We start from the raw sequence: 12,946 nt of genomic DNA on the forward strand, positions 1-12,946 counted from the left end.
CTCAAGTTGTAGTGTGATGGCTTATTAATGGAAACAAGAATGCATTTTACATCCTTGTACAAAAAGAATCGTTTCTACTATCAACCTAGATATATCTTATAAATGTAGACAAGTTGTTCGAGATAGGAGGTAGAAGTAGGGACTTTGTACATGTTTTTGCTCGTCAAATGACACCTAAACAAATTTGATAAGAAAAACCAATTGCGCCTACTATAAAGTGACAAACCCAAAACATTAAAGGGCATATATTCTAGACAATTGAAATCTTCGCATGAATATCCAACAACGTTAAGGAATTTAAGAAATCCTCTATACAATGGCATTCTCTCGGGCTAGGCCCAATTGGACATTTGAAATTTCCGGTGTTTAAGAACATCAAGCAATCAAAATCTCCCATGTAGTGAAAAGTATTTTATCACTCTCATTTTGTCTTTTTATGCTTTCCTATTTCAATGGCAAGTGTGACCATAATACCAACAAGGATACATTCAAAATGTTAATAGATATTGGTGGTTCAATAAACAATGTTCCTAGCCTCACAAGGACATTATATTATTCATTATCGCCGTCTCTCCATTGATATCTTTTAGACATGCACACATTGTCACAAATATGTGAGCACGCATGCACGAGGACATAACATACATATTGTACATGCAACATGTCGAAGTGAATAAGAAATGACAAAACACCACCATTTAAGACAGAAAAACTCGTGTTGTACAATAGGATTACCAAACCAATACCCAACCCTATGAAATAAGTGAACATGACGTGTAAATCACATTCATGACTCGACAAAGTTGTGAGTTGCTTGGGTTACTTCTCTCTCGACGACCTGCATGAGAGTGTGCAAAGTGCAAACAATTAGGTAATACTTCATCTTACATGATAATAGAACGGATCAATTGGTTTGCAATGCCATTATCATCTAAAATTGGGGTCAAATGTATAGTATTTGATAATGTGTCAATTCAAAATTCAAGAATGTGGCATTGATCAAAATCCAAACCTCAAAAAAGTTTTATGCTCGTTTAAATGGTTATTTACGCGTCAAAGAAACGACAACTATGGATTCTCCGAATGAGGATTCAACCTCTGACTTCTTCTTCTCTAATCAAAATAAAAATTCAAAAAGTAACATGAATAATTTAAATCCACCCCCTATAGAACAGTAAAGTGGAATAGTATGTTTAGTGCACCCATAAAAGCTACAATAACAAATTCCCTTTGTATGTATAATATAGCATGTACACCACAACATCACTGCAAATGATAGTGATTGTACAGACATGATGCTCACTTTAGTGTTCAAGGCATATATTTTTATCCATGCATCAAGCAAAGTATGTGATGATGCTTGCTCAATTATATGGGAATGTTTGAGACTTAACAAGAGAAGTGATGCTCAACTTCCAATTCAAGGCAAACTAGTCACTATTGCTGCCATGTTACAAATCCCAAGAAAAGGTCAAAGTGACCTTTGATAAGTGGGTACTTGTACATACTTGAAACCGACAGGAGTGAGTAAGGTAGAGAATACACATTGATGCGGACAACGTGTCATAGCGATCGCCACAAAGGCACACAAATGCTCAAAGTGCAATTCACTTATAAGTAGAAAAACCCATAGAAAAAACAGGTTTTGCCATCGAGAAGTAGATGGCAAACTGGGGTGGAAGATACCAACACATGTGTGCTTGACCTGTTGTCGAGGTAGTGGCGAATGACGTACAAGAGAGACGTTGGTTTCCTGGGGGGACACATACAGATAGAGGCAACTGACGATCTCGTATTGATGTGAATGTGGGGTCCTCCCCTGATGGCAGGATGACATGCCAGGTGTGCGTGCTATGATTTATGTTACGCGTGTGTTTGCTTGAGTATTAGGGGGCACATACAAGTAGAGGCAAGGCATATCATGATCTCGTACTAATGTGAATGTGGTCCCTAATGGCAGTAGGAACGACACGCGAGATGCGCATGTTATGATTTGTGTTACGTGTTATGTGTGTGGTTATGTGTGTGTTTGCCCGTGAGTGTCACGAGGACTTCCTCAGGTGATCGGTCTTCTTCGGCCTCGTGGTGCTCCTTTCTTTAGCACTGAACTATTTGTTTCACCTCCTCCATTAATAATGGACTTGGTTTGGTATGGTTTCTTTGCCTTGAAACCAAACTAAACTAAACTAAACCAAACCATTTATATAAAACAAAAACTAAACCAACCCGTTTATGAACTTTCAAGCCATAAAACCAAACCATTTAAGAAAATGTAAACCAAAACCGTTTAGGGAAAAGTTGAAACCAAACCGAGCCATTTAATAAAAAGTTTAAACCTAACCACATTTAAGCCAAACTAATTAAAAAATAAAATAAAATAAAAAAATACTAAATTAAATAAGTGTTTATGTTTAATTAAATAAATAAATAAATAAACATTAATTAAGGCATTAAAATTAAATAAACATTTAAGTTAAAGTGAATTAAATCGATAAAAAACATAATTAAACCATTAAATTACATAAACATTTAAGGGATAAAAAAAGTTAAGCCTAAAAACTTATAAACCTTTAAACCAAACCCATTTAAACCTATGAACCAATAAACCCCAGCGTTAGAACCAAATCGAACTAAACCTAAAGTGTTTATTAATAATTATAACCAAACCAAACCATTTAATTATTTTGGAGCTTATAAACGTTTAAACCATGGCTTAATGGTTCGGTTCGGTTCGAGCCGAAACCGGGCCCATTGCTATTGTTTTCTCCTATTAAGGGGGGGGGGGGGTCCTAATCAATTGGTTAAAAAAAGAAAGGGAAAAGTACGAGGATACCCCTTGGAAGTTCGTCTATTTACCAGAATGCCTGTGGAAGTTCCAAATTTACCAAACTACCCCCCAATTTCCAAAAAATTACACTTTATAAAGTAATTATACACTAAAATCTTTGGTAAATAGGGCTATAGTTCGGGTCCATTTCTTCCATCGTTGGTAAATAGGGCTTGTAGATTTGAGTGTATAAATTACTTTATAAAGTGTAATGTTTTGGACATAGGGGTAGTTTGGTAAATTTGGAACTTCAAGGAGGGGCATTCTGGTAAATAAATGAACTTCTAGGGGGTATCCTCGTACTTTTCCCTCCCCCCAAAAAAACCAACCTCCACCAAAAATGGTGGTAATACACACCAGAAAAAGCAAACGCAAACGCAAACGCAAACGCAAAAAGATGCTTTTCCCCCTCTGTTCCTCTTTCTACTCCAACTGTTACTGCTACTGTGTTCCTCGCTCTTCTTCTCATCAAAATCCTAGAAACCCTAATCTTATTGTTTCCACTCCATTCTGCTCTTCATGTCTATCTCTTCCTCTTCTTCTCATCAATCCTAGAAACCCTAATCTTATTGTTGTTTTTTTTCGACTCCATTCTGCTCTTCCTGTCTACTTCTTCGCTCTTCTTCTCATCAATCCAAGAACCCTAATATGATTGTTTTTTTTTTTTTTTTTTTTTGACTTCATGCTGCTCTTCCTGTCTACTTCTTCGCTCTTCTACTCATCCATCCAAGAACCCTAATATGATTGTTTTTCTTTTTTTTGACTTCATGCTGCTCTTCCTGTCTACTTCTTCCTCTCCTTCTCATCAATCCTAGAACCCTAACTGTCATTTTTGGTTTTTATGTCTTTCTCTTTCTATGCTACTCTCTCTCTCTCTCTGTACTTCTTCCCCTGTTTAGCCTTTAGTCTTTGCCTCCCTTTTCTGCAATAACTAAAGTCCAAACCTCCCATCTCCCATCTCCTTCTCTCTCACACCCACATACACACACACCCACACACTTATACAGTTTTATATTACATTTGCACTGCAGCATCATGGTGATATTGGAAGAGATATCTATGGAAGAACATGTGCAGCCGCGAAGCCGAGCGGAAAGCATAGCTCGAGGGTAATTCCTTTATTCACCTTTAGTTTGCTTGAAATGTGTCATTCCGAAATGAACATTGCAGGTAAGTTTCCAACTTCTGAAAAAGAACATAAATGATGCGTTAACTTCTTTAGAAATTGTGCTGCTAGAAAAAGAATCATTAATAAACTAGGCTAATGATTGTCGCTGAAAGCATAGCTCGTGACAGTTCTGCTCTTTTCTTTAGTTTGTTCGCTTAAAACGGATCATTCAGTAGCTATCATTATGGTTACATTTCCGAGACATGCCCATAAATTGAGTGCCTAATACTGAAGCTAAACACCAAGTGATCTGTATTTTCTTCTGATTTTATTGCTACAAATGAGTCATTTGTAAAGTAGATGTTAATGTATCTTAAGGTCTACAAGGCATGCTGATGAGAAGAGTGTGTAACATTGGGGCTCAATCTTTAAGTGTTGAAAAGAAAAGAAACACTGTATCCCCTTGGTATTAAATCCTCAAGAAATGTAACATGCAATGAAAGTTGTGATTATATGCCTATTGCATAGCTTCTCTCATCAAATCTAATGTAGATGCAATAAACATGATTGCATAAATGAATACTATGTGCTTTCGCATTTTTGGAAGGCCAAAACTATGTTTTAGAGATGAATACCATGCTACAAAGTTAATGAGATAGAATGTAATGTCCAAATTGCTTTCCTAATATAATCCCTCTAAGCTATATTATGAATGGGCGATGAGATAGTGAAATCGGATTTAAGGAGATTAATGAACACTAGAGAGCCATAAGTTTGTGCAATTGCTCTCTTACACTTGCCCAAAAACAAACTTGTAGGGTGTAGTGGTAAGGTGTCAAGTACCACCTACTAGTGATGTTGGGAAAGGGGGTAAGGTCATAGAAAGGATTGGGAGAAAGTGGTTATTAAGGTCTATATAATATCATCCTTGGAAAATGTTCTATTTCATCCTGATGTCGTAGAGTTCATGATCAGTGCGGTCAAACTGTGGGGGTTATGAACAAGGAGAGTTTGTAACGAAAAGGGCGAGGTGCTCGAAGGATTGGGAGAAAGTGGCTATTAAGGTCTATATAATATCACTCTGAACCTTTTCAACCTTAGAAAATGCTCTATTGCATCCCGATGTTGTAGAGTTCGTGATCTGTGTGTCTAACTGCGGGGGTTATGAATGAGGAGAGTTCGAACCGAAAAGGGAGAGAGACGACCAGAAACAAGGGATGAAGATAGTGTACGATTCAAGAAGCAAAGAGTTTATATGATAAATATAGGGTTTACTAAATTGAGAATACAAGTATTTATTTATCAAAGTTACAATATTTGATCATAAGGATGACCCATTATTTTTGCCAAACTCCGACTCAGACCTTGGATGAGAGACTTTTTGAATGAATTAACTTAATATCTACTAATGAACGTATTGTTCTTCTTGATGGATCGATCGATGCCTGCATGCCTTTCCTTCCTTCTCCTTATATAGGTTTTCGAATACATGTGATGTATGTGAGAGTGCATGTGATGTGATCATTAGTTGGCACACATGTGCTACTTGTGGTGCATGACAACCATGTTGCTCATCTAAATCACCATTATTGTATACACATAAGACATAATAAAACTTAAACTTATAGAAGAGCTTATCCTAATGGTCCATACTTGGTGCTTGATAACTAAGGTTATAGGTTTGAGCCTCACAAATGTCACTTGATATAATATTTGAATTTATTTTTATATTGTGAAGCAATTGCTTCACAACACAACACCACTTGCTTATAGAGAGTAAAGGTGATGTATATATGGGCTTGGTTTGGTTTACAAAAACAAACCATTTGATCACAACTCTAAACCAAACCATTTAAGTCAAATTACTTAGACAATGAAACAAAAAAACATTTAAGTTAAATTAATTAAACCATCAAACAAAAAATTTATTAATTAAACCATTTAAAGGTAAAGAGGGATATTTGAGGGAGCAACTATTTATTGATGACGTTTAGCAAACAAGACTGTAGTAGAGATGAGAGTAGAGGTACAGATTTTTGGGTGTACCCAACCGCCTTGATTGGTACACAAGAAACAAAGGTTATTATATTAGTTAACCCTACAAAGAAAGAGACGTGTTCACATTACAAAAGGAGGTGTCCTGTCCAGGTGAACAATGTGTTCACATATACGAATAATTACCTAATTTGTGAACGACGGGCCTTTACACTAACAACCTCCCACTTAAAGGTCCGATGTGAACATTCAAGTAACTCCCATTAATTGTATGCAATGCTCATGTTGAGCTTTGCCAAGACTTTTGGTGAGAATATCTGTAGGATTATCCTGTGTTTTGATCTTGGTCAATGTGACTAGACCATCATTCAAAACTTGTCTGATAAAGTGATTGTCGCACATCAATGTGTTTGGTGCACGAACGAAACATGACATTCTTAGCCAGATACATAGCACTCTGGCTATCACATCCTAATACAGGAGTACTAACAGACATGCCAAGATCTTCACCAAGTCTGCTGAGCCATATAGCTTCTATAACTGAAATATATTCAGCTTCGGTAGTACTCAGTGCTACAATCTTTTGCAATTTGGAGCAGCAAGACACTGCTCCACCAACAACCGTAAATATATACCCGCTAGTAGACTTACGTGTATCCAAGTCACCTGCCATGTCTGCATCACAATATCCTTGCAAACTTAATGCACCCTTCCCATAGCATAAACATTTTCTCTGTGTACCTTTAAGATACCTGAAAACACACTTGACAGCCTCCCAATGTGCTTTGCCGGGATTAGACATATAGCGACTGACAACTCCCACTACATATGCAATATCTGGACGAGTAGCTACCATAACATACATTAGAGAACCACATGCTGATGCATAAGGAATTCCCTTCATAGCATTGATTTCCATCTCATCCTTTGGACAATCATCCTTGCTAAGTTTAAGATATGGCGGTAAAGGAACTCCAACAGACTTTGCTTTTGCCATATTAAATCTGTTAAGCACTTTTCCAATGTACTTTTCTTGTGACAAATACAACAAATTGTCCGTTCTGTTTTTACTAATTCTCATGCCGAAAATATGCTATGCATTTCCCAAATCTATCATAGAATAATCATCGATAAAGGAAACAAAATATGCAGCACTGCCCAATGATTTTACAGGCAATCTACATACATCAGAATGCACCAAATCTTGCACATTTGGTTTACGAGAGATGCCAAAATAATAAGAATTTCTCACTTGTTTGCCAAATAGACTATCATTACAAAAAATCAGCTTTGATCCTTTAACATCAAATCTTTTTAGAGCGGAAAGGACTTCAAGTCCTTTTTGGCTCATATGTCCTAATCTCTTATACCAAAGCTCTATACGAGAGTGAAATTCAGCAATAGCAAGAAACCTTCCAGGTAAAGCTTTACATTGCAAACAATACAGAGTGCCCTTTTTGCAACCTTTCGCAATAACAATAGATCCTTTCTTTAGTTTCCACAATCCACCACCAAATAATGTGGTGTTACCATGCAAATCCATCTGTCCTACAGATAGCAAACTTTTCTTAATGCTAGGTACATACCTAACATCTTTGAGCACGAGCTCTTGACCATTATCCAAAGACAAGTGTATGGTTCCAATACCATCAATATTGCAAGCAATATTGTTACCCAAAAGCCCCAGAGTCTACTATCCATGTCTGTGTCAATCCATCATCAATTGACAATAAAGCATCAATAACAGTTGTTTTGGTGATTTGCATGTCTTGAACATGAGCTATAAAGGCATCACCTGTAATACAAAGTACATCACCATCTTCACCAGATAGGTCTTCGATGATAACATTTGAAGCCATATTAGCTTTCTCTGTTGTATTAAACTTATCATCTTTGTTTTTCTTCTCTCCTACATTCTTCTTCCTTTCTAGTTCCATCTTCCAATATTTACAATCAGGTTTCTTATGACCTTTACGACCACACTGATAGCATGTGATATATTGTTGCTTTCCTTTCCCTCTACTCTTATCTCTTACTTCTATTTCTTTGTCCTACATTTGGGTTCCTCTTATCATATCTCCCCCTAATATTGTATGCTGAACCACTGCCTTCTCCACTATATTGCCTTTTAATCTCTTCACTGAGAATAGAGCCCCACACACCATCGAAGGTCAAGGTGGGGCTATTAGATAGTGAAACAACTAATGTTTCCCACGAATCGGGTAAAGTCATAAGTAGGAAGATAGCTTTGAGCTTGTCATCAAAAGCTGGTAATCCTGAATCTTGTAGTTGGGAGAGAGTACATGTGAATAACGATAGATGCTCTGTTGCACCTTTCGCCTCATCAAGCCTCGTACTGACAAGTTTTCTCATCAAATGCACCTGATTCACAGGAGTAGTATTCTCGTAAGTTGTCTTAAGTTTCTCCCAAACTTGATGGGCAGTAATCAAGCCCTTTATATCTACAAGAATTTCATTAGAAACAACCATTTTAATATATGTAATGGCTTTCTTATTCAGAGTGTTCCAAGCATCATTTTCCATGCTCTCTGGTTTCTTTTCTACGAGAGCATCTTCACAATCTCTTAGAAAGAGGATGCCCAACATACGCTCTTTCCACAATTCGAAACCGTTTCCATCAAATCTCTTGATTTCAAAGAGGTTTTTCATTTCAGTTGAAGTGGAGGCCATTGCTCCCAAGATTTATGACAGATGCCTTCAGAAAATTGAACAAAATACCAATAGGAAAGGGTTTGACAATTTTTAATTTTTAATTTTTATTTTTAAAACTGTGTTTTCTGTTGATTCTGAATCTAGAAAAAAAACAGCAAAGCAGAGGAAAGAGGTTTGGCTCTGATACCAGTTAAAGGTAAAGAGGGATGTTTGAGGGAGCAACTATTTATTGATGATGTTCAGCAAACAAGAGTGTAGTAGAGATAAGAGTAGAGGCATAGATTTTTGGGTGTACCCACCGCCTTGATTGGTACACAAGAAACAAAGGTTATTATATTAGTTAACCCTACAAAGAAAGAGGTGTGTTCACATTACAAAACGAGGTGTCCTGTCCAGGTGAACAATGTGTTCACATATACAAATAATTACCTAATTTGTGAACTACGGGCCTTTACACTTAACACCATTAGGGAAACAAAAAATGTGAACCAAAAATGGATAAACTATTGCAAATAAACTTTGGTTTTAAAACCAAACCTAATTGAAACCAAACCAAACCGATTAATTTTATTCGAACCAAGAAACTACTAAATCATGGTCTATAGCTAGTGACATGATGAAAATTTAGATTGAACAGAAATGTTTCACTCTTTTAATTTGCAGGCCTTTTGAGGATTAAAGATGAGTCTTTAGACTGAAACATGTATTAGATAGTTTTTGGTATGATTATTATATAAACCTCTATAAGAAAAAAGAAAAAAGGAAAAGAAAAAAGGAAAAGAAAAAAGGAAAAAGGAAAAAGAAAAAAGAAAAAAGAAAAAAGAAAAAAGAAAAAAGAAAAAAGAAAAAAGAAAAAAGAAAAAAGAAAAAAACGAGAAAAAAGAAGAAGAAAAAAACGAGAAAAGAAAAAAGGAAAAAAACGAGAAAAGGAAAAAGAAAAAATAAAGAAAAAAAAAGGAGAAAAGAAAAAAGAAAAAAGAAAAAAGAAAAAAGAAAAAAGAAAAAAGAAAAAAGAAAAGGAAGATTTAGTTGACATTAACCCGAAAATCTAGTAAGTTGTAAGGATGCAACATCCATTAACGTAAAGATTTGGCACAGGAGGATGCGCAAACCGAAATAAAAGCAAATGATCCTTGGATTGAGATATTTTTTAAGCCATTGGGTGTCATGAACACATGACCATTATGGCGTCACCCGAACTTGAACCTCAAACCTTGTAATTCATACTTGAAAACCTCAACCATTAAGATAGCTTATTGTTATATGAAACAATAAAAGCTACTTCTTGTATTACATTGATTATTGTAAAAACTCTAGATTATTCTAGAATGTTCTAGAATGTCCTAGAGCATTCTAGGTCTAGAACATTCTAGCATTCTAGAAATCTCTAAGCTATTCTATAGAAACCTATAAATAAGCGCATACATGTATTCTCAAATCAATTCGAATCAACACCAGTCTTTAGCTCTCATTACATATCTTGTATCCATTCTCTTTCTTTCTCTATCTTATACATCCATTCTTCTCTATCCTTCTTCCATCACTCTATCTTTTATCCTTGGTTCTAACATTGGGTGGACTCAAAATGGAAAAGACCAGAAGATGTTGGGATCTTAAAATAAGGATATTGACATTAGATATTCCAATTACTCTGGCTTGAGGGTGGGGGGAAACAAGTCTATGTTTGAGGCTTTTATCATTTGGTTCATGGATATGAAAGAAAACAACCTCTTTATCCAAGCAAAGGGCCTTAAAGGACAAAAACATATATTTAAATGAAGATCTTATCCTGGGTCAAGTAACACAATGGTATAACAAACATGCCAAAGTGTTGTCTGTAAAGAATGTCAGGGTCATTATTGCAAACAAGAGAGCTATATGATAATGTATAGCTTATGAGACCTTATGCATGATTATATGGAACATAGTTGTAATTTATTTAAACAAGGAGGGAAAAATTATTAACCATTTGTAAAGGTTCTTCTTCATTTGATATATCTCTCTTGGATGTTAAAAAGATATCTATATATCTATCTATCCTAGAGTTAAGGTGTAATCCCTCTCGCTATATCTATCGTATATGTTGTGCAATGTGATAGGATAGTTGTGAACTTCATCACATCAGTTAGAGATTGAGGAAGGCAACATGAATACCTCTAGAAGAAATAATTTGCCAATGATGTCATTAGGGAGTAGAATATGAAGAACGCTATGTTTGTCATTGTGTTGTTTTCTATGAAATAAGAGGGAAATACCATTGCCTCTTTAAGCAAGGCATTAGCCCGATGTGTAATAATGGAATATGAGGTTCAATATTACTTGGGGATTTTTTCGATAGTACTTAAAAGACACAGAGAGAAGTTGTTGAAGGACAACAACACAGCTACACAAGCTCATCAACAAAGAATAATTACAACTTTCTTTAAGCCGAATGAGATCCCAACCAGGACATTGCAAGGGGATCACAATAGATTAGGTAATGACAAATTTTCATGCATGTATACCTTGTCCTTGTGGACCATGATCTCACCACCCTTATCAAAACCATTATCTCCTGCTATCGTGGGTGCTTCCCTTGCTTTAGAGACCTCTCCATTTTGGATTGGCCTATACTAGAAATCTTTTGAAGTCAAACAATACGATGTAATCTAACTTGAGAATCTTACATGTATAGATGACAAGATTCTTTAGTCATGTCTTAATTCTAATTCTATTTACTTTTTTGTTTAGTTATGTTCACTCCAATTTGCTATTCTCAAATATGAGACAACATTTTAAGATGTAATCTCTTGTTTGGTCTTATAGGCCATTTTGGCGTTTTAAAAGATGATAATATATCTTTCTTTCTCTTTTAAAACACACTTCTTACATACATCGTAGGATGGATTTGTTATCAGGCCACCTTATATGGACATACATCTATCCTATGCGCTGCGTAGTGTGATAGGGCAGTTGCGAACTTCATCACATCAACTACAAATTGAGGTAGGTAGATATACAAGACTACCTCTAGAAGAGAGAATTTGCCAATTGTGTCATCAAGGAGTGGAATCTGAGGAACACTATGTTTGTCATTGTAGTGTCTTTTATGAAATAAGAGGGAGATACCATTGCCTCTTTAAACAAGGCTTTGGCCCACTACGCAAGGTAATGAAATATGAGGACCAACGATGCCTAGGACTTTTCTTGCTAGAGATCAAGAGACATCAGGAAAAGTTGCTGAAGAATACAACCACGCAAGCTCATCCACAAAGAACAATCACAACGTTCTTTAGCCCCATCACTCCTACTAATGCTACAAGTCCATCACGGGATACACAAATGGGCCCCAGACCAGGACATAACAAAGGGGTTACAATTGATCAGCCAATAGCAATTTGCTGTGCACGTAGGCCCCGGCTCCATGGACCACGACCTCGACACTCTTGTCATCGACAGATAAAAGCCATTATCTCCCGCCATCGTAGGTGCTTCCCTCGCTTTGGAGACATTTCCATTCTGGATTGACCTATGCTAGAGATCTTTCGAAGACAAAAGCTACAATATACCTAACTTGAGAATCTCACATGTGCCAAAAACCAGATTCCCTCGTTTCTTCTCTTTTCATCTTATTTACTTTTATATTTATTGTGTAATATTTATTTTATTTTGATTTGTTCTCAAAGACGAGAAAACACTCAAGATGTAATCTCTTATTTGGTCTTATAGGCCATTTTGGCCTCTTAAAAGACGTTAATATATCTTTCTTTCTTTTTAATTATCTCGGGGATTATAAGTTAAAAGCCTAAACTTTTGTATCCTTAATAACTTGTGATTACATTAAGTGGACTAATGTGACTAGATTGAGCTGGTGACATCTTGTCTCTGGGTGGAAACATGGTGAAGTTTTTTTGTGGTTAAGCATAAAGTTTTGTCTTGTATGTGTAAGTTGTAGATTCGAATTAGTGTTTGCTTTAGCAGTTAGTCTACGCATAAGTAGCTTGAGTGTGGTTGACACACATTTTCACTCATCTTTCCCACAAAAAGGTAGACAATGGTACGTCTGTGCACACCAACCTTGAGATGGTTCTCAAGAAGATCACCGAGTAAGAAGTAGCCTTCGGTAAGGATAGTAAAAGACATTGCATATTTGGTGCTGCTATTGGGCATTAGAACCACCACTTGAAACTAGTGGTGAGCTTATTGCAAGCTCCCATGATTATGCCTAGGCTAAGGAGGTGAGGAAGAACCACCTCCGAATCTTAATTTTTACATTTTTAGTTATTTTTCTCATTCTTGTTTTCACCGCGATTAGCAAATCTTGACTACTGGAACTTACTGTTCATATTTTTTGAAGTGCTCAT

At 36.2% G+C, this 12,946-nt stretch overlaps 1 protein-coding gene across 2 annotated transcripts in view; it reads left to right on the forward strand.

Moving 5' to 3' along the window:
- Positions 1-3,805: 3,805 nt before the first annotated feature.
- Positions 3,806-12,946, forward strand: part of LOC147854403 (endoribonuclease Dicer homolog 4-like) — a 34,881-nt gene continuing 25,740 nt past the window's right edge. For both annotated transcript variants that reach the window (XM_087331596.1, XM_087331597.1), the window contains exon 1: positions 3,806-3,936. In XM_087331596.1, coding sequence (XP_087187722.1) covers positions 3,863-3,936 — 74 coding nt within the window. In that variant the 5' untranslated portion in view covers positions 3,806-3,862. The remainder of the gene's footprint in view (positions 3,937-12,946) is intronic.

Source organism: Azolla caroliniana, unplaced genomic scaffold (genome assembly GCF_043228905.1).
Source record: "Azolla caroliniana isolate FFs.n. ecotype wild unplaced genomic scaffold, voAzoCaro1.0.p SCAF_15, whole genome shotgun sequence".
In the NCBI taxonomy this organism is placed as follows: Eukaryota; Viridiplantae; Streptophyta; class Polypodiopsida; order Salviniales; family Salviniaceae; genus Azolla; species Azolla caroliniana.